Below are 22,428 nucleotides of genomic sequence, written 5' to 3' on the forward strand. Positions count from 1 at the left end.
CAGCGCTTGCAGCGCCGGAGACACGGGTTCGATCCCGACTACGGGTGCTGCCTGCACAGAGTTATGTACCTTCTCCCCGTGACCGCGTGGGATTTCTCAGAGATCTTCGGTTTCCTCCCACACTCCAAAGACGTACAGGTATGCAGGTTAATTGGCTTGGTGTATGTACAAATTGTCCCGTGTGTGTGTAGGATAGTGTTAGTGTGCGGGGATCGCTGGTCGGTGCGGACTCAGTGGTCTGAAGGGCCTGTTTCAGCACTGTATCTCTAAACTAAAACTAAACGCTACCGCTGCACTACTGTGCCGCTGTTAATAAAGGGTATTGTACCCTGGAGAGAGGACACCCTACACCATACCCAGGACAAGAAGACAACGGGGAAAGGAGCCAGTCCCATTATTTAAGCCACTTTTGGATATGTACTTGGATATTTAGGGAATAGAGGGTTATGAATGATGTGCAGGCAGATAAGAGTTGGTCTTGGCATCATATACAGTACAGACACCGTGGGCCGAAGGGCCTGTACCTGCGCTGTACTGTACTGTTGCATGGTCTATGGTCTATGATGGGCACCACAAGCCAGCAAAGGTCCATCGGACCATAAGACATAGGCGCAGTAGATGTTTGATGGAACAACCAGAGATATGCCCGTGACCTGCGCGAGTCTTCTCCGAGATCTTCGGTTCCCCCCCCCGCACTCTAAAGACATGCAGCTTTGTGGGTTAATTGGCTCAGTACAAATGTGAAACTGTCCCTAGTTTGTGTGGGATAAGTGTCAGTGCGTGGAGGATCGCTGGTCGGCGTGGACTCAGTGGGGCGGAGGGCCTGTTTCCGCGCTGCATCTCTAAACTAAACTGGACTTACAGCGGCACGGTCCTGTACACCGTCCCGTCGATGCCCACGGTCGTCCTGAGCCGCTGCACTTTCTTGTTCCGTTTCAGCCGCAGCAAGATGGAGGCCAGGCTGGCGGCACAGAGGCAGGCGGAGCGGAAGCACACGATCACGCAGACGTGCTGCACCACTGTGCAGTCCTCAGCAGAAGGGTTCAGATTCATTTCCATCAGAATGTGCATGGCATTCTCCAACCCCGATTTCTGGCTGAAGGGGTGAAGGAATAAAAAGGCAAAGAGTGTGGGGGTGCGGGTAAGCGCGATGAAAGCTGGAGTAACTCAGCGGGCCAGGCAGGCAGCACCTCTGGAGGAGAGGGAACGGGGGTGACCCTTCCTGGGACTCAGCTTCCCTCTCCCCCGACTCTCAGAATGGGGAAGGGTCTCGACCCGAAACGTCACCCATTCCTCTTCTCCAGAGATGCCGCCTGACCCGCTGAGTTACTCCAGCTTTTTAACGTCGTAAGGCCATAAGCAATAGGAACAGAATTAGGCCTTTCGGCCCATCAAGCTTACTCCGCCACTCAATAGACAATAGACAATAGGTGCAGGAGTAGGCCATTCGGCCCTTCAAGCCAGCACTGCCATTCAATGTGATTATGGCTGATCATCCCCAATCAGTACCCCGTTCCTGCCTTCTCCCCATACCCACTGACTCCGCTTTCTTTAAGAGCCCTATCTAGCTCTCTCTTGAAAGCATCCAGAGAACCGGATCATCCTTCTAAACTCCAATCATGGCTGATCTAACCCCATTCTCCTGCCTACTCCCCATGACCTCTGTCATCCGTACTAATCAAGAATCTATCTATCGCTGCCGTGAGAATATCGACTCTTATGTCTATTTTGGGTTTAAACCAGCATCCGCAGTTCCTTCCGACGGACAAGAAGGGGCATCACATGTTTGTGGTGCAAAAGCAGAGCCCTGGAGCAACTCCGCGGGTCAGGCAGCGTGCGTGCGTAGGAAGGAACAGCAGATGTTGATTCACACCAAAGATACGCAAAATGCTGGAGTGGCTCAGCAGGTCAGGCAGCATCCCTGAAGAAAAGGAGGAGGTGACGTTTCGGATCCAGACCCTTCTGCAGACTGGAGAGTCGGGGGAGGGGGAAACGAAAGATGTCGATGGCAAGATGGTCTGCGTTGACCAGGACTATCCTACACACACCAGGGACAATTTACAGAGGCCAATTAACCTACAAACCTGCACGTCTTTGGAAAATGGGAGGAAACCGGAGCAGCTGGAGAAAACCCGCGCAGGTCATGGGGAGAACGTACAGACTCCTCACAGACAGCACCCGCGGTCAGGATCGAACCGGGGTCTCTGGTGCTGTGAGACAGTGACTCGACCGCTGCACCGCTGTGCTGACCTGTCCTGCACCCCTCACCCTTGCCCACCTCCTCCCTCTCACCCCAACCCTCTCCCCACCCACCCTCCTCTCCCCACCCACCCTCCTCTCCCCACCCACCCCCCCTCTCCCCACCCCTCTCTTCCACTCACCCATACCTTCTCCCCACCCATACCTTCTCCCCACATACCTTCTCCCCACCCTCCCCTCTCCCACCCACCCTCCTCTCCCACCCACCCATACCCCCCGCTCCCCACCCCCCTCTTCCACTCACCCATACCTTCTCCCCACCCCTCTCCCCACCCAACCCCCTCTCCCCACCCACCCCCCCCCCCCCCCTCTCCCACCCACCCATCTCCCCCCTCTCCCCACCTCCCATGTTTGGCCTTGGGTGCTTACTTCATGATGGCAGCCACTTGCTTAATGGTGATTGATTTTTGTCTGAGGAGTATCTCCGAAAACTTCCCTTGGAACAGCATACTGTTCTGAACCAGTCTAACCAGGATGAGTCTTATAATTTCTCCCAGGTACAATGCCGAAATCATTTTCTCAAACCTGAAAGGCGACAAGGAGACAAGGATTTTAGAAGGATTCAGACAGAAGGATCTTTTGGAACAGTTCTTCACAGATTTCTCTAACTTCAAGTAACCCTTGCTTTCCCTCTCTCTCCGTCCCTCCCCCACCCTAGTTCTCCGACTAGTTTCACTGTCCTCCTGATTAACTTTACTGTTTCTGTGCCTCGTTGTCACCTTCCCCGCAGCCAACAATGAACCCTTGTACAGTTCCTTGATCATCGTCTGCTTTGATCCGTCGTTCTCACACCTTACCCTTCTCCACATCTCCAGTCGCCCTCCCCCCCACTCTCAGTCTGAAGAATAGAATAGAATGCCATTTTATTGTCACTATACACATGTACAATGAGATTAAAAGCAGCTCGTACTCAGTGCAGACATGTAATTAGTTCAAAAAACAAAAAACAAAACAAAAGGGGGGGGGGGGGGATAAGGTGCACAGTTCTGCGGCGCTATATACATATCTATAAAAAGACAATGGGTGAATAGAGTGAATAAATAGGATTCCTATATACAGTATGGGTTATTGCACATATTAAAAATTACAGTTACAGTACAAATTACAGTAGGTGGATAGATGGAAGTCCGGGGTTTAGGCTGTGAAGTCAGTGCATGTGTGAGTTCAGAGAGGTTATAGCTTTTGGAAAGCAACTGTTCTTGAGTCTAAGGTACACAAAATTGCTGGAGAAACTCAGCGGGTGCAGCAGCATCTATGGAGCGAAGGAAATAGGCGACGTTTCGGGCTGAAACCCTTCTTTCAGAGTCTATTTGTCCTTGTTCTGATGCACCTATAGCGTCTCCCTGAGGGCAGCAGGTCGAACAGGCCAAACGCAGGATGGGAGCTGTCCTTGATGATGTTCTTCGCCCTGCTGAGGCAGCGGGAGGTGTAAATGTCCATCAGGGAGGGGAGAGGGCAGCCAATGATCTTCTGTGCTGCCCTAACTACCCTCTGAAGCCTCTCCCTGTCTGCCATGGTGCAGCTGCCGTGCCATGCTGTAATGCAGTATGTCAGCAGGCTCTCAATGGACGAGCGATAGAGTCAGCAGCAGGTTGGAATCCAGGTTGTGCTTCCTGAGGACCCTCAGGAAGTGCAGCCGCTGCTGAGCCTTCTTGATGTCAGCGGAGATGAGGACGCCGAGAAACCGGAAGGTGTAGACCCTCTCCACACACTCGCCGTTGATGTATAGGGGGGCTAAGTCGGTGCTGTGCCTCCTGAAGTCGACAATGAGCTCTTTTGTTTTCTTGGTGTTCAGAGCCAAGTTGTTTTCTGAGCACCAGGCTGTCAACTTCAGGACTTCCTCTCTATAGGCTGCCTCGTCTCCCCTTGAGATGAGTCCGACTACTGTAGTGTCGTCAGCAAACTTGACGATGCGGTTGTTGTTGTGGGCCGGACTATAGTCGTGGGTGTAGAGACAGTATAGGAGGGGGCTTAGCACACAGCCCTGTGGGGAGCCGGTACTCAACATGCGAGTGGAGGAGAGGTGGGGGCCGAGTCTCACAGTCTGGGGCCGGTTGGTGAGGAAGTCCTTTATCCAGGCACATATGAGAGTGGGGAGGCCGAGAGTGACCAGTTTGTCGATGAGAATGTCCGGAATGATAGTATTGAAAGCTGAGCTGTAATCCACAAAGAGCATCCGGACGTAGCTCTGCCCCAGCTCCAGGTGGCTCAGCACAGAGTGGAGAGCTACGGTGATGGCGTCTTCTGTGGATCTGTTTGGGCGATAGGCGAATTGGTGGGGGTCGAAGTCTGGAGGGAGATAGTCCTTGATGTGCTGGAGGACCAATCTCTCGAAGCACTTCATGATTACCGGAGTGAGGGCCACGGGACGGTAATCATTTAGGCTGGTGATGGGAGACTTCTTCTGCACTGGGATGATTGTGGCTGATTTTAGGCAGGACGGGATAACTGCCTGGTCCAGGGAGAGGTTGAAGATTCTGGTGAAGATGCTGGTGAGCTGGTGGGCACACGCTTTAAGCACCCTACCAGGCATCGCGGGCTCTGAGGAGTGTGCGGACCTGGCTGGACATCCAGGGTTTCTGGTTTGGGAAAACCCGAATGTTTTTGTCCACAGTCACGTTTCCGATGCAGAACTTGATATAGTCCAGTACCGTTCCTGTGAAAGTTTCCAGATCCTGGTGTTCGAATATGTCCCAGTTTGTCTGTATAAAGCAGTCCTGTAGTTTGGAGAGTGCATTTTCCGGCCAGGTTGTAACAGACTTTATGGTGGGCCTGGCACTGCGTCTGAGGGGGGTGTAGGCTGGGGAGAGCAGGAGGGAGAGATGATCTGACTGGCCGAGTTGGGGGAGGGGGATGGCTCTATACGCATGCTTGATATTGGTGTAGGCATGATCCAGCGTGTTCTCCCCTCTAGTAGAACACTTGACATGTTGATAAAATTTCGGCAGTACAGTCTTCAAGTTGGCCTTATTAAAGTCCCCTGCAATTATGTGAACACCTTCGGGGTGGGCCCGCTGCTGTTCGGTAATGGTGTTCAGCAGGAGAGAGAGCGCCGTGTTTACATTGGCGTCGGGTGGAATATACCCAGCCGTGACAATCACTACTGTTAGTTCTCTCGGTAGAAAAAAAGGCCGGCATCTTACAGACATGTACTCGAGGTCAGGGGAACAATGTTTGTCTATGATTGTCCCGTTGTTGCACCAGTTCTCATGCACGTAGATACAGAGGCCCCCTCCCCTGTCCATAGTCCTGTCCTCGCGGAGCAGAAAGCGTCCTGCTAGCTGCATGCTAGCATCAGGTATCCCCGGGTGAAGCCAGGTTTTGGTGATAATCAAAACCCAGCAGTCACGAACATATCGATTTCCAGCGAGTTGTAATTCCAGGTCATCCATTTTATGAACCAGGGATCTGGCATTGGAGAGATACAGGCTCGGTAGAGGTGGCTTATGTGGTTGTTTTCTTAGCCTTAGCAAAACACCGGACCTGCGGCCTCGCTTCTGCTTCCTCTCCCTCCTCCGTCTGCGCCGCCTCCTAGACCCGACAACAATCCACGGGGAGCCCGATGGTCTGGCTATGTCGTCTGGGGTGTTATGCGTGTGATGAAAGACATTCGAAACAGATGTCTGATGCTGGTCACCGATGTCCATGAGGTTCTGGCGGGTGTAGCGGGTGTAGCGGATGTTCGCAGAACCGATAGTGAAGACGTACACGGACAATAAAACGTACACGAACAACAGGAAAGAGCACCGAGACGGAGAGCCGTGAGCCGCTGCGACCGTGCGCGCCGTCATCTTGATTTACTTACAAAAGAAGGGTCTCGACCCGATGTATCACGCGTTCCTTCTCTCCAGGGATGCTGCCCGTCCCGCTGAGTTACTCCAGCATTTTGTGTCTAACAATCAAAGACTTGGCCCAACCCCGATCAATCCTGCTTCTCCACACTCCCATCGGGCAGAAAGCGCACGTCTCCAGACTCAAGGACAGCTTCTTCCCCCTGTGTTATCAGTTTACCATCAGCTAGGGGGGTACTTCCTGTCCCATTCACCACCACCCCAATGCACACGATGGACCTCGTCTCTGGAACCGATGCTCTACCACGCTAGCAACTATATTCTGCACTCGAGGAGGATAGACACAAAAAGCTGGAGTAACTCAGCAGGACAGGCAGCATCTCTGGAGAGATGGAATGGGTGACGTTTCGAGTCTAGGAAAGACATTCTTGCCATAGAGGGAGTACAGAGAAGGTTCACCAGACTGATTCCTGGGATGTCAGGACGTTCATATGAAGAAAGACTGGATAGACTCGGCTTGTACTCGCTAGAATTTAGAAGATTGAAGGGTGATCTTATAGAAACTTACAAAATTCGTAAGGGGTTGGACAGGCTAGATGCAGGAAGATTGTTCCCGATGTTGGGGAAGTCCAGGACAAGGGGTCACAGTTTAAGGATAAAGGGGAAATCATTTAGGACCGAGATGAGGAAAACATTTTTCACACAAAGAGTGGTGAATCTCTGGAATTCTCTGCCACAGAAGGTAGTTGAGGCCAGTTCATTGGCTATATTTAAGAGGGAGTTGGATGTGGCCCTTGTGGCTAAAGGTATCAGGAGGTATGGAGAGAAGGCAGGTACATAGAAACATAGAAACATAGAAATTAGGTGCAGGAGTAGGCCATTCGGCCCTTCGAGCCTGCACCGCCATTGAATATGATCATGGCTGATCATCCAACTCAGTATCCCGTACCTGCCTTCTCTCCATACCCTCTGATCCCCTTAGCCACAAGGGCCACATCTAACTCCCTCTTAAATATAGCTGATGAACTGGCCTCAACTACCCTCTGTGGCAGAGAGTTCCAGAGATTCACCACTCTCTGTGTGAAAAAAGTTTTTCTCATCTCGGTTTTAAAGGATTTCCTCCTTATCCTTAAGCTGTGACCCCTTGTCCTGGACTTCCCCAACATCGGGAACAATCTTCCTGCATCTAGCCTGTCCAACCCCTTAAGAATTTTGTAAGTTTCTATAAGATCCCCTCTCAATCTCCTAAATTCTAGAGAGTATAAACCAAGTCTATCCAGTCTTTCTTCATAAGACAGTCCTGACATCCCAGGAATCAGTCTGGTGAACCTTCTCTGCACTCCCTCTATGGCAAAGGATACTGAGTTGGATGATCAGCCATGATCATATTGAATGGCGGTGCAGGCTCGAAGGGCCGAATGGCCTACTCCTGCACCTATTTTCTATGTTTCTATGACTCCATCCCCTCCCCCTCTCCCCATTCCTTTCCACTCATCACTTTGATTTCATGTTTCTTGTATTTTGTGTTTTTATGACTGTTGGCATCCTGGGATAAATAAAGTTCTATCGCATCGTAGACGTGACAGTAAACTAAGCTGAAACTACCTTGTGTGTTTTTGACAGTAATTAATTTTAAACAGCAATGTAAACATTGAAGATGGGCACAAAATGCTGGCGTTTTGCCCGTCCCACTTGTTGAAACCTGAACGGAAACCTCTGGAGATTTTGCGCCCCACCCAAGGTTTCCGTGTGGTTCCCGGAGGTTTTTGTCAGTCTCCCTACCTGCAACTTCCGGCAACCACCTGCAACCTCCGGGAACCGCACGGAAACCTTGGGTGGGGCGCAAAGTCTCCAGAGGTTTCCGTTCAGGTTTTCTAAGTGGGACCAGGGGCTTAAGTCAGCGGGACAGGCGGCATCTCTGGAGAGAAGGAATGGGTGACGTTCGTCACCCATTCCTTCTCTCCAGAGATGCCGCCTGTCCCGCTGAGTTACTCCAGCATTTTGTGTCCATCTTCGATTTAAACCAGCATCTGCACATGTAAACGGTGGTCTGTGTCTGTAAGGGTAATCAGAGCCAAAGACTTGGAAAAGGCTTACAGCTGTTTGCCTGGTTTGGGGCTGTTGGCGTCCAACTCCTGATCGAATTCGGACTGGAAGATCTCCAATGTGCCGTCTTCACCAAACGCTCCCCACTCGGTGTTGATGCACATGCGCCCCTCGTTATCGTTGACCGCATCGATGTTGCGCAGCTGCTCCATGTAACAAGCGTTCGTCCCGGTACCTGCAGTGCAGCACAAGGGCAATTCAGCGTTAACCCCCCCCCGCCTTGCGAACGGGACAGGCGGAAATGCTTCAGCCACTGTCCCACTTAGGAGACCTAAACAGCAACCTCTGGTGAGGTTCAACGCATCACCGGTTCCTCGCTCCCCTCCATTGTCCAAAGCAAGCGTTGTCTGCGAAGGGCGCTCAGCATCGCCAAGGACTGCTCTCACCCCAACCACGGACTGTTTACCCTCCTACCATCCGAGAGGCGCTACAGGTCTCTCCGTTGCCGGGCCAGTAGGTCCAGGAACAGCTTCTTCCCTGCGGCTGTTACACTACTCAACACTGTACCTCGGTGACTGCCAATCACCCCCCCCCCCCCCCCCCCCCCCCCCCCCCGGACACTCCTCCAACCAGGAAAAAAACACTATGACTGTATGCATGTAAATATATTTATTTATTGCTCATATTTATGCCGCTCTTCTAGGGAGATGCTAACTGCATTTCGTTGTCTCTGTACTGTACACTGCACAATGACAATAAAGTTGAATCTGAATCTGAATCTGAATCTGAATCCTTGCCCGCCACCCAAGGTTTCCGTGAGGTCCCCGGAGGTTTTGGTCACTGGTCGAAAGTTGTTTCCGCGTGGTCGAGGCTTCATCTAGGTTGCTGCTATTTTTTTCATCATGATTAAAACCGGCCTCTACTAAAAAATAGGTTGCCTTTTTTAGTCGCAGGTCTAGTCCAAGCCGGTTTCCTTCACAGTCGAGGGAGGTTTTCAACACAAGCGTGGGAGGTGGCAGGAGGTTGCAGGTCACCTCGACCTTGATTTTTTTTTTGGGTGGCGGGCAAGGTCACCAGAGGGTTGCTGTTTAGGTCTCCTAAGTGGGACAGGGGCTGAAGCATTTCCGTCCGTCCGTTCGGCGTATACTTGCTAGAATTTAGAAGATTGAGGGGGGATCTTATAGAAACGTACAAAATTCTTAAGTGGTTGGACAGGCTAGATGCAGGAAGATTGTTCCCGATGTTGAGGAAGTCCAGAACAAGGGGTTACAGTTTAAGGATAAGGGGGAAGTCTTTTAGGACCGAGATGAGAAAAACATTTTTCACACAGAGAGTGGTGAATCTGTGGAATTCTCTGCCACAGAAGGTAGTTGAGGCCAGTTCATTGGCTATATTTAAGAGGGAGTTAGATGTGGCCCTTGTGGCTAAAGGTATCAGGGGGTATGGAGAGAAGGCAGGTACGGGATACTGAGTTGGATGATCAGCCATGATCATATTGAATGGCGGTGCAGGCTTGAAGGGCCGAATGCCCTACTCCTGCACCTATTTTCTATGTTTCTAAGTGGCTTTTAGGGAGCTAAAACGCCGGCGGCAGCCTAGTTCTGCTCCTGTAACTTACGGACTGTTCACAAGTAGTAGTACACATCCAAATTGTGGACATCACCCTTCAGTCTACAGTAATGGGGAGGGTGTCGACAGCAACACCGTCAGGCAGCAGTTATTGTTCATCAATAAAAGGCACAAAGTGTTGGAATAACTCAGCGGGGTCAAAGAATCATAGAGTCATATAGTGTGGAAACAGGCCCTTCGGCCCAACTTGCCCGCACTGGCCAACAATGGCCCAGCTACACTAGTCCCACCTGCCTGCTCTTAGTCCATATTCCCTCCGACCCTGTCCTATCCACGTACCCGTCTAACTGTTTCCTAAACGTTGGGATAGTCCCAGCCTCAACTACCTCCTCTGGCAGCATGTTCCATACACCCACCACCCTCTGTGTGAAAATGTTACCCCTCAGATTCCTTTAAAATCTTTTCCCCTTCACCTTGAACCTATGTCCTCTGGTCATCGATTCACCTACTCTGGGCAAGAGACTCTGTGCATCGACCCGATCTACCCAGTCAGGCAGCATCACAGGAGACCGTGGATAGGTGATGTTCTGCATCATCATCCTTTATCAGTTGGGACCAGTCGGAAGAAAGATCCCGAGCCGAAATGTCGCCTTTAATTTGGTTTAGTTTAGAGATACAGCGTGGATGACCCGTAAACTAGTTCTATTCTGCCCAAAGAAGCCAGATAACCGACAAACCTGCATACCCTTGGGACGTGGATCAAGAGGATTTGAGTATAGGAGCAAAGAGATCATACTGCAGTTGTGCAGGGACCTGGTGAGACCGCACCTGGAGTATTATGTACAGTCTTGGTCTCCTAACTTGAGGAAGGACGTTCTCCCTATTGAGGCAGTGCAGTGTAGGTTCACCAGGTTAATTCCCGGGATGGCGGGACTGTCATATGATGAGAGAATGGATCGACTGGGCTTGTATTCACTGGAATTTAGGTGGATGAGAGGGGATCTTATAGAAACATATAACATTCTTAAGGGATTGGACAGGCTAGATGCTGGGAAAATGTTCCCCCTGTTGGGGGAGTCCAGAACCAGGGGGTCACAGTTTAAGAATAAGGGGCAGGCCATTTAGGACTGAGATGGGGAAAAGCTTTTTCACCCAGAGAGTTGTGAATCTGTGGAATTCTCTGCTGCAGAAGGCAGTGGAGGCCAATTCACTGGATGTTTTCAGGAGAGAGAGTTAGATTTAGCTCTTCGGGCTAACGGAATCAAAGGGTATGGGGAGAAAGCAGGAACGGGGATACCGATTCTGGATGATCAGCCATGATAATGTTGGATGGCGGTGCTGGCTCAGAGTGCCGAATGGCCTACTCCTGCACCTATTTACTATGTTTCTATTTACCTACGATCACGCCAACTTCACAGTAGGGGTCGTCAAATCCACCAGCCATCATGGTCCCCACCGTGTCGTTCACCAGGGCGAGCACGTCCACGTTATAGTCCTAATAGGTCAAAAAACGATAAAGTCATGAATGATTTACAAGAATGATCCCAGGAATGAGTGGGTTGACCTATGATGAGCGTTTGTCGACAGCTCCGGCAGCTCGTTCCATACACCCTTCGTGCAGCAGTAGAGTTGCTGCCTTAACAGCACCAGAGGCCCGGGTTGTATCCCGACTACGGCTGTTATCTGTACGGAGTTTGTACGTTCTCCCTGGGACCACATGGGTTTTCTCCGGGAGCTCCGGCTTCCTCCACACTGCAGGTTTGTGTCTGTCGGCTTCGGTAAAAAAAAAGTAAATTGTCCCCAGTGTGTAGGATGGTGCTAGTGTGTGGGTTGATCGCTGGTCGGCACGGACTCGGTGGGCCGAAGGGCCTGTTTCCGTGCTGTATCTCTAAACTAAACTAAACTCAATTCCTATTAAATCTCCCCTCCCTCCTCACCTTAAACCTGGTTCTGGATTCACCTACTCTGGAGAAAAGACTCTGCGCACTTAGACACAACATGCTGAGTAACTCAGCGGGACAGGCAGCATCTCAGGAGAGAAGGAATAGGAGACACTTCTTCTGACGAGTCTGGGGCAAGGGATAAGAGAGATGTAGACAGTGATGCAGCGAGATATAGAACAAATGAATGAAGGCTGTGCAAAAAAGTAATGATGATAAAGGAAACAGGCAATTGTTAGCCGTATGCTCGGGGCAAACAGGAACCTGGAGCGACTTGGGTGGGGGAGGGATGGAGGGAGAGGGAGTGCAGGGGTTTACATGGTTAGAAAAATCAATATTCACACCGTGTATGAAGGAACTGCAGATGCTGGTTTAAACCGAAGATAGACACAAAATGATGGAGTTATGCCCCTGTCCCACTTAGGAAACCTGAACGGAAACCTCTGGAGACTTTACTCCCCACCCAAGGTTTCCATGCGGTTCCCGGAGGTTGCAGGTGGTTGCCGGAGGTTGCACGTAGTGGAAGCAGGTAGGGAGACTGACAAAAACCTCCGGGAACCGCACAGAAACCTTGGGTGGGGCGCAAAGTCCCCAGAGGTTTCCGTTCAGGTTTCCTAAGTGGGACAGGGGCATAACTCAGCAGGACAGACAGCATCTCTGGAGAGAAGGAATGGGTGACGTTTCAGGTCGAGACACCCGATAGGTTCCTCCAGAGATGTTGCCTGGCCCGCTGAGTTACTCCAGCATTTTGTGTCTATCAATATTCATACCACTGGGTTGCCAGCTGATTTTAACTACACCCCATTTAACACAGAAATGAGAGATCCATCAGGAAAGTCAAAACCTGCAGATTTGGTTTAAAAAAAAGTTATGGGTTGGGAAGGGGAAATGGTAATGCAGGAAATGCTAAAAATCAGAAGATGCTAGAAATGAACACAAATTGCTGGAGGAACTCAGCAGGTCAGCACGGTGGCGCAGCGGTAGAGTTGCTGCCTCAATAGGGCCGGGGACCCGGGTTCGATCCTGGCGACGGGTGCTGTCTGTACGGAGTTTGCACGTTCTCCCCGCGACCACGTGGGTTTTCTCCGGGTGCTCCGGTTTCCCCCCACACTCCAAAGACCTGCAGGTTTGGAGGCTAATCGGCCTCTGCAAATGGTCCCCAGTGTGTGGGATGCAAAACTGGGATAACACAGAACCAGTGTACGGGGGAATCGTTGGCCGGCACGGACTCGGTGGGTCAAAGAGCCTGCGTCCACGCTGTGTCTCCAAACCAAACGAATGGCCAGGCAGCATCTGGGGAGGGGATGGACAGATGACATTTTGGGTCAGGGCCCTTCTTCAGACTGACTTGAACTCAAGAAAAAATCTTTTTTTACACAGAGAGTGGTGAATCTGTGGAATTCTCTGCCACAGAAGGTAGTTGAGGCCAATGAAGGGTTTCGGCCCGAAACGTCGCCTATTTCCTTCGCTCCATAGATGCTGCTGCACCCGCTGAGTTTCCCCAGCAATTTTGTGTACCTTCGATATTCCAGCATCTGCAGTTCCTTTTTGAACAGGTAGTTGAGGCCAGTTCATTGGCTATATTTAAGAGGGAGTTAGATGTGGCCCTTGTGGCTAAAGGGATCAGGGGGTATGGAGAGAAGGCAGGGATGGGATATTGAGTTGGATGATCAGCCATGATCACATCGAATAGCGGTGCAGGCTCGAAGGGCCGAATGGCCTACTCCTGCACCTATTTTCTATGTTTCTATGTTTCTATGAGACATCCCTCAGGAATGTCAACATACGCTCGCAAGGACCCAGTCTGAACATGGATCAAAAATCTTGAATGATCCAGCGCTTCCTCCAAACACCAAAGGCATCGAGTGTGACAGAAATGTCAATTTGAATTTGAATTCACCTGGTGTTGTTCAATTGCTTTACGTAACAGACTGATTACATTCTCTCCTTCAGTTCCTTTGACATCGAAATCCTTATCCCAGGCAATGAGATAAGCCTACAACAACAAAAATAACACAATGTGAATTACTTGAGGTGGAATATATAAATTTCACATAGACACAATATTCTGGAGTAGTTCAGTGGATCAGGCGGCATCTCTGGAGAAAATTGTTCAAGAGTTCAAGAGAGTTTTATTGTCATGTGTTCCTGATAGGACAATGACATTCTTGCTTTGCTTTAGCACACCAGAACATAATAGGCACGAATACTGAACAGATCAGCATGTCCATGTACCATTGCATAAATATATACACACATGAATAATTAAACTGATAAAGTGCAAATAAACAGATTATTGGTTATTAATGTTCAGAGATTTGCCGAGCCAAGTTTAATAGCCTGATGGCTGTGGGGAAGCAGCTATTCCTGAACCTGGACATGGCAGTCTTCAGGCTTCTACCTGAAGGTAGCGGGGAGAACCGTGTGTGCCCAGGATGGTGTGGTTCCTTGATGATGCTGCCAGCCTTTTTGAGGCAGCGACTGCGATAGATCCCCCCCGATGGACGGGAGGTCAGAGCCGATGATGGACTGGGCAGTGTTTACTACTTTTTCGTAGTCTTTTCCGCTCCAGGGCGCTCAAGTTTCCGAACCAAGCCACGATGCAACCGGTCAGCATGCTCTCTACTGTGCAGCTGTAGAAGTTCGAGAGAGTCCTCCTTGGCATACCGACTCTCCGTAATCTTCTCAGGAAGTAGAGGCGCTGATGAGCTTTCTTTATGATTGCATCGGTGTTCTCGGACCAGGAAATGCCTTCAGAGATGTGCACGCCCAGGAATTTGAAGCTCTTGACCCTTTCCACCATCGACCCGTCGATATAAACGGGTTTAGTCTAGAGATACAGCATAGAAACAGGTCCTTTGGCCCACCGCCGACCTGCGATCACCTGTATACTAGTTCTGTCTACACACTGGGCACCATTTGCAGAAGCCAATTCACCTATAAACCCGCAAGTCTTCGGGATGTGGGAGGAAACCAGGGCACGCGGAGGAAACCCAGGGAGAAGGTACAAACTGCGTACAGACAGCTCCTGTGGTCAGGATCGAACCCGGGGTGTCTGGAGCAGTGAGGCAGCAAATCTACCACTGTGCCACCGAGCCGGCCAATCGCTGAATCCTACAATCCTATCTGAAACGTCACTGGTTGCCTCTCCTGAGATGCTGCCTGTCCCGCTGAGTTACTCCGGCATTTTGTGTATATCTTCGTTGTAAACCAGCATCTGCAGTTCATTCCTACTCGTTTTAAATCCTTGAAGCCAACCAGTCTGCCCAACCCTTGATTTCCTAACACCCATCCTATCAGAACATGAAAAAAGGGACCATTTCATAGATACCAAAGTTTGATTGGTGATCTGTGCTACATTGTCTGACGTCTCCGGGCCTGGACTCGCTGGAGTCTAGACGGGTGAGGGGCGACTTCATTGAAACTTAACGAATAGTGAAAGAGCACAAATAGAGTGGATGTGGAGAGTACGTTTCCACAGAGAGTGGTGAATCTCTGGAATTCTCTGCCATAGAAGGTAGTTGAGGCCAGTTCATTGGCTATATTTAAGAGGGAGTTAGATGTGGCCCTTGTGGCTAAAGGTATCAGGGGGTATGGAGAGAAGGCAGGTACAGGATACTGAGTTGGATGATCAGCCATGATCATATTGAATGGCGGTGCAGGCTCGAAGGGCCGAATGGCCTACTCCTGCACCTATATTTCTATGTTTCTATGTTTCACTAGTGGGAGAGAGTCTCGGACGAGAGGTCATAGCCTCAGAATTAAAGGACGTTCCTTTTGGAAGGAGATGAGGAGGAATTTCTTCAGAGGGGGATGAATCTGTGGAATTCCTTGCCACAGAAGGCTGCGGAAGTGGCGCAGAGGTAGAATTGCTGCCTCACAGCGCCAGAGACCCGGGTTCGATCCTGACTACAGGTGCAGTCTGTGCGGAGTTTGTACCTTAAGACAGATTCCTGATTAGTCCGGGTGTCAGGGGAGAAGGCAGGAGAATGGGGTTCGGAGGGAGAGATAGATCGACCACGATTGAATGGCAGAGTAGACTTGATGGGCCAAATGGCCTAGATCTGCCCCTATCAGTTGTGACCTTCTGACCTAATGTACCGCCACTTCTAGAAAGGTAAACGGCATTATTTCATTCTCTGGCTATGTAACACGTAAGGTTTTTAATCTTGCGGACCAGCATCTCTTTGGCTTTGACTGTCCATCTTGCAATCAACCAAAGAAGACACAAAGTGCTGGGGTAACTCAGCAGGTCTGGCAGCATCTTTGGAAAACACGGATAGATGGCACGGTGGCGCAACTGCCTCACAGCGCCAGAGACCCGGGTTCGATCCTGACTGCGGGTGCTTGTCTGTACGGAGTTTGTACCTTCTCCCCCGTGACCCACGTGGGTTTTCTCCGAGATCTTCGGTTCACCTGCCACACCCCAAAGACGTGCAGGTTTGTACGTTAATTGGCCCGGCATACGTGTGAATTGCCACTAGTGTGCGGGGACCGCTGGTCGGCGCGGACTCGGTGGGCCGAAGGGCCCGCTTCCACGCTGTATCTCTTAAGAACGAGAAGGGAAGGCGAGGGTTCCGGGTCGCGGGGACCCTTGACCTGAAGCGGCGGATGTACCTGGCACTCACCTCGTCCAGTTTGGTTTGCCTGCAGGGGAAGGAGAAGGTGAATCCCAGTGGAAAGCGCTTGCCCTTGATCTCGTGCTTCGTCATGAAGTCTCCCAGGCATTCGGCGACGTATTTGAATAACTGCGGGGGGGGCAGAGAAGAGGACACAGGCAATGGAGCGGAGTTGTTGCCGCCGACCCGCAGCGGGTACAAGAGCGAGGAGAGGAATAATGAAAGGACTTGGATCGGCAGGAGAATGGGGTTACATAGAAACATAGAAAATAGGTGCAGGAGTAGGCCATTCGGACCTTCGAGCCTGCACCGCAATTCAATACATTCCTACATTCTCCTACATTCCTACATTCTCCTACATTCAACACCGCCATGGCTGATCATCCAACTCAGTATCCTGTACCTGCCTTCTCTCCATACCCCCTGATCCCTCTAGCCACAAGGGCCACATCTAACTCCCTCTTAAATATAGCCAATGAACTGGCCTCAACTACCTTCTGTGGCAGAGAGTTCCAGAGATTCACCACTCTCTGCGTGAAAAATGTTTTTCTCATCTCGGTTCTAAAGGATTTCCCCCTTATCCTTAAGCTGTGACCCCTTGTCCTGGACTTCCCCAACATCGGGAACAATCTTCCTGCATCTAACCTGTCCAACCCCTTAAGAATTTTGTAAGTTTCTATAAGATCCCCCCTCAATCTCCTAAATTCTAGCGAGTACAATCCGAGTCTATCCAGTCTTTCTTCATAAGAAAGTCCTGACATCCCAGGAATCAGTCTGGTGAAACATCTCTGCACTCCCTCTATGGCAATAATGTCCTTCCTCAGATTTGGAGACCAAATCTGTACCCAATACTCCAGGTGTGGTCCTGTACAACTGCAGCAGAACCTCCCTGCTCCTATACTCAAATCCTTTTGCTATGAATGCCAACATACCATTCGTTTTCTTCACTGCCTACTGCACCTGCATGCCTACTTTCAATGACGGGTTAGGAGGGAGAGGTACATTGTTGAATGGCGGAGTAGACACAATGGGCCGAATGGCCTCCTATCACTTACGACCTTGGCGAGGGAGAGGGATGTCAGTGAGGGAAAGGGAGGTCGCTATGATACGATAGAAGTTTATTTATCCCAGGAGGGAAATTAATCCGCCAACAGTCATAAAAACACAAAATACATGAAACATGAAATTAAAGTGACGAGTGGAAAGGCTTGGGGGATGTGCAAAGATTTGTGGAGGAGGGGGGAGGGGAGTCAGTCTCAGTCTACCCCACGACAGAAGGGGAGGAGTTGTACAGTTTGGTAGCCACAGGGAAGAAGGGTCTCCTGTGGCGTTCTGTCCTGCATCTTGGTGGAACCAGTCTGTTGCTGAAGGTGCTCCTCGGGTTGACCAGTGTGTCATGGAGGGGGTGAGCTGTATTGTCCAGGATGCTCCGCAGATTGAGGAGCATCCTCCCCTAGCTCCAAGACCACCTCCCGTGAATCCAACGGACGAGGAGGAGGAGGGAGGTCAGTGAGGGAGAGGAATAATGAAAGGCTTGGATAGGCAGGAGAATGGGGCTCGGAGGTGGAGATAGAAACATAGAAAATAGATGCAGGAGTAGGCCATTCGGCACTTCGAGCCAGCACCGCCATTCAATATGTTTAGCTGATCATCCAGAATCAGTACCCCGTTCCTGCTTTCTCCCCATATCCCTTGATTCCGTTAGTCCTAAGAGCTCTATCAAATTCTCTCTTGAAAACATCCAGTGAATTGGTCTCCACCAGGGGCGGAAATCCCGGGGGGGGGGGACAGGTGGGACACGTCCCCCCTCTGTTTTGAGAGGTGGGGGACACCCCCCCCAAGTTTTTGTAATCCGGATTTTAAAACCCGGTGAAATCTCCGCTTTCCGCGATACAGTGGGGGTGGGGCAGCTGATCGAGGGCGCCGATTGGACGAGAGAGACGCCGGTCAGCAGGCAATGGGGGCGGGACATGATGATTCAGCGCGATCATTGGAGGAGAGCGGAGTGGGGGAGGGTGGGACTGAGGATAGAGAGCGGTGATTGGAGGAGGGAGACGTGACACAGACCTGCGCCTCATCCGGAGGCAGGATCGATCCCGACTCTCCGGCACTGTCCCGTCCGCACCCGAGTGCCCCCCTCCCCACGGGTGGCCAGCGAGGTCGTGTGTCAGACGGGAGCTGTACCCCCAGGCCCACAGCCAGCGAAGAGAAGCAACGCTAAACCCAGCTCAACTCTGCCTCTCCCGCCAGGTTAACCTACAGCCCTGCCTGACTTGCGGGAAATATGGCCAGCACGGGAAGCAGCGCTGGTGTCCCGTCAGTCAAGGCAGGGCTGTAGGTTAACCCGGCGAGACAGGCAGAGTTGAGCTGCATTTAGCACTGGATTGAGCCTCCGAAGCCTCGCGTGTGTGTGTATGTGTGTGTGTGAGTATGCGCATGCGCGCGCGGTCGCCAATAAATTGTGTCCCCCCCTGTCCCCTGATCCCCTCCATGTTTTGATAGCGATTTCCGTGCCTGTCTCCACTGCCAACTGTGGAAGAGAATTCTCACAGTTTCACAACTCATCTCAGTCACAAATGGTCTACCCCTTATTCTTAAACTGTGACCCCTGGTTTTGGACTCCCCCAACATTGGGAACATTTTTCCTGCATCTTGCCTGTCCAATCACTTGAGAATTTTATATGTTTCTATAAGATCCCTTCTTATTCTAAATTCCAGTGAATTCCAGTGGTACATTGTTGAATGGCAGAGTAGACTCGATGGGCCGAATGGCCTAATTCTGCTCCTATCACATGACTTTGGCGAGGGGGAGGGCCGTCGGCGAGGGAGAGGGAAAGTGAAAGGCATGGATAGAGTGGACGTGGAGAGGATGTTTCCACTAGTGGGAGAGTCCAGGACTAGAGGTCATAGCCTCAGAATTAAAGGACGTTCCATTAGGAAGGAGATGAGGACGAATTTCTTTTGTCAGAGGGTGGTGAATCTGTGGAATTTTTTTGCCACAGAAAGCTGTGGAGGCCGAGTCAATGGATATTTTTAAGGCAGAGATAGATTCTTGATTAGTGCGGGTGGCAGGGGTTTACGGGGAGAAGGCAGGAGAATGGGGTTAGGAGGGAGAGATAGATCAGCCATGATTGAATGGCGGGGTAGACTTGATGGGCCGAATGGCCTAATTCTGCTCCTATCACTTCTGACCTTCCGACCTTATGAATCAACCATCCAGCAATGGTAGCATTAGTTCCAGCAAAAGGCAAATTAGGGATAAGAGAAGAGAGAGGACCCGGCATGAGGTGGCCTCGTAGAACATAGAGGGACGGGGAGGGGGGGGGGGGGGGGGGGGGGGTGGATAGGGGGGACGTGGGGGTGGAAGGGGGGGGGGGAGTTGAAGGAACAGGAACCAGCGGGACTATATTGAATACTTTTGTCACTCTGACATCGCCCTTTGCGTGGCGTCTCTTTGCATACCCATGCACTGTACGCACACAATGAATCTCACTGCACCAGGTACGTGTGGCGATAAAGTGCTGATCAATCAGTCGTATGCGTGGGGTTACCTCGTTGGCATGGCTCTGCTTCATCTTGTCAGTCATCGGGTACATCTGCCTCTCCGTCTGTATCATCTGCCTCCCGTCTTCCGACACCCTGACCCGCAACACCTCGAACCGACTGCCGCCTAAATCCAACGCCAAAAAGTCGCCCTTTTCTGCCACAAAACGCAAAGGTTACGGACACTCGGGGAACAATGCGATGCGCAGTCATACACTCGTTTCACCGCTGCCTTCGGGAGGAAGGTATAGGAGCCTAAAAAATGCGCCCTCAGTGGTCGCTGGTCGGCGCGGACTCGGTGGGCCGAAGGGCCTGTTTCCGCGCTGCATCTCTAAACTAAACTAAAACTAAGGAGCCTGAATACTGTAAGGTCAGGAACAGGTTCAGGAACAGCTTCTTCCCCTCAGCCATCAGGCTATTAAACGCTCCAAAGAAGCACGGAACGACATAGCTAGGTGGCGCAGGGGTGGACTTGCTGCCTTACAGCGCTGGAGACCCGGGTTCGATTCCGGCTACGTGTGCTGCCTGTAGGGAGTTTGTACATTCTCCCCGTTATTTGGGGCATTGTCCATTCTCCCCGTGACCTGCGTGGGTTTTCGCCGAGATCTCCGGTTTCCTCCCGCACTGCAGGTTGTAGATTAATTGGCTTGTAGTTTAATCTGTCTCCTCAGATTCTGGTGAACTTCTACCGCTGCACCATCGAGAGCATCCTTACCAACTGCATCACAGTATGGTATGGCAACTGCTCTGTCTCCGACCGGAAAGCACTGCAGAGGGTGGTGAAAATTGCCCAACGCAATCACCGGTTCCTCGCTCCCCTCCATTGAGTCTGTCCAAAGCAAGCGTCGTCTGCGAAGGGCGCTCAGCATCGCAAAGGACTGCTCTCACCCCAACCACAGACTGTTTACCCTCCTACCATCCGGGAGGCGCTATAGGTAGCAATGTTACAAAATTTTGAGATTTTAAAAATCAAGTCTGTAATTTATCCCATCAGATAAAGCATAAAAATAAGTTTAATTTGACACCTAATTCACTTTCATATCTCAAGTATTTAAAAAGTTATGGCCATTTTCATACTCGGAAATGAGCATCTTGTTCCCTATTGATTTTCTATGGACATAACAAAAAAGTTGTGATCGTGAACAGTCAAAAGCCCATAACTTTCTTAAAAATTAAGAGAACTAAATGAAATTTTCAGTTATCATAGATTGAAGCATTCTGAAACAAATATAAAATAATCTTACTTGGATGACCTGAAATTAAAGCATATAATTAGTTAGTTACCTAATTGTAGCTAATTTCAGACTTCAATTACTAGATCTAAACATCTATCCATTTCTTAATAAATGATTAACATTTTTAAATAGCCTAAATGTCCAAATAATATTCACAAATAATTCACAATAAAACATGATTTTTAAATCTCATTTACATTAATTTATAGGCCAAATGGAAGGAATTCAGTGTTCAATTGCTGTAAATAAATGCCCATTTAAATCAGCTTTCCAGTGGGTCCCTGTGGAACGCGCTGGTTTAGAACGTTCACATTGCGGTAGATTTGTGCCCTCAAATGCCCAGAAAAATACTGCGCGATATAATGGGGCCAAAATGAGCTACTCGCAATAGTAAACTTTGTATAACGGGATCTTTAGAAGCCCTTTTTTATGTAAAAATATACAACCTTCCTTCTGCTATCTGCTTTATGAGACCCTGCGGTTGCTGGCGGTCGCGGGTTTAGAGATTGATTTTTAAACTACTATAACTATTATTCAAGGCCTTTAAACCTAATAATAGCTTTTGCGACGGGGTCTTCCAGCGATTTTTCGTTAATAATTAACTAGGCTGAACATCTTCGATTTGAACAGCCTAGAGAAAATCGCGTTTTAAACCCGCCCCCTCTAAACGGCGCCAAAATCGCGCACACCCGTAGCGGCAGATTTTCAAAGACGCTTCAGGTAGGCTTTGCAACATACCTACTATAGGTCTCTCCGTTGCCAGACCAGCAGGTCCAGGAACAGCTTCTTCCCTGCGGGTGTTACATGACTCAACACTGTACCTCGGTGACTGCCAATCACCCTCCCGGACACTCCTCCCTCCAGGAAAAAAATAATTGCACTACTGTGACTGTATGCACGTAAATATATTTATTTATTGCTCATATTCTTTGTCGCTCTTCTAGGGAGATGCTAACTGCTTTTCGGTGTCTCTGTACTGTACACTGCACAATGACAATAAAGTTTAAATCTGAATCTGAATTGGTGTCAGTATAATTGGTGTGGAGGGTCGTGTTAATGTGCGGGGATCGCCAGTCGCTGTGGACTCGGGCCGAAGGGCCTGTTCCCGTGCTGTATCTCTGAACTAAACTTGTGCTGTCGTTTCATTCTGCAATACCTGTCCCATCAGGGGTTGTTCTCACATAGGTCGGCAGCATCTTGAGCGTCGAATAGCTGTTGACGGCAAGTCCCTTCCTCATCTCGTTGTCAAATCGAGCCATGATGTCTCGTAGCTGTTCAGTACTGAGTTGCATGTTGTATAGGAAACGATCGACCTGCAGGGCCACGAGGGTTGACATCCAGTGGACTGACCACGTGGTTTATTCATCACTCTCCCCTTTCCTCCTCCCCCACTCCCCCCCTCCTCCCCTCCCCCCTCCCCCCCTCT

The 22,428-nt window shown here is 50.4% G+C and overlaps 1 protein-coding gene across 1 annotated transcript in view; it reads right to left on the reverse strand.

Moving 5' to 3' along the window:
* Positions 1-22,428, reverse strand: part of LOC116981433 (hexokinase HKDC1-like) — a 53,032-nt gene that overhangs the window by 14,271 nt on the left and 16,333 nt on the right. The window contains exons 3-10 of the mRNA XM_033034487.1: positions 22,159-22,315; positions 19,776-19,924; positions 16,234-16,353; positions 13,506-13,601; positions 11,061-11,160; positions 8,148-8,331; positions 2,629-2,784; positions 863-1,096 (exon numbers count right to left, since the gene is read on the reverse strand). Coding sequence (XP_032890378.1) covers positions 863-1,096; positions 2,629-2,784; positions 8,148-8,331; positions 11,061-11,160; positions 13,506-13,601; positions 16,234-16,353; positions 19,776-19,924; positions 22,159-22,315 — 1,196 coding nt within the window. The remainder of the gene's footprint in view (positions 1-862; positions 1,097-2,628; positions 2,785-8,147; positions 8,332-11,060; positions 11,161-13,505; positions 13,602-16,233; positions 16,354-19,775; positions 19,925-22,158; positions 22,316-22,428) is intronic.

Source organism: Amblyraja radiata, chromosome 15, assembly GCF_010909765.2.
Source record: "Amblyraja radiata isolate CabotCenter1 chromosome 15, sAmbRad1.1.pri, whole genome shotgun sequence".
Lineage (NCBI taxonomy): Eukaryota > Metazoa > Chordata > Chondrichthyes > Rajiformes > Rajidae > Amblyraja > Amblyraja radiata.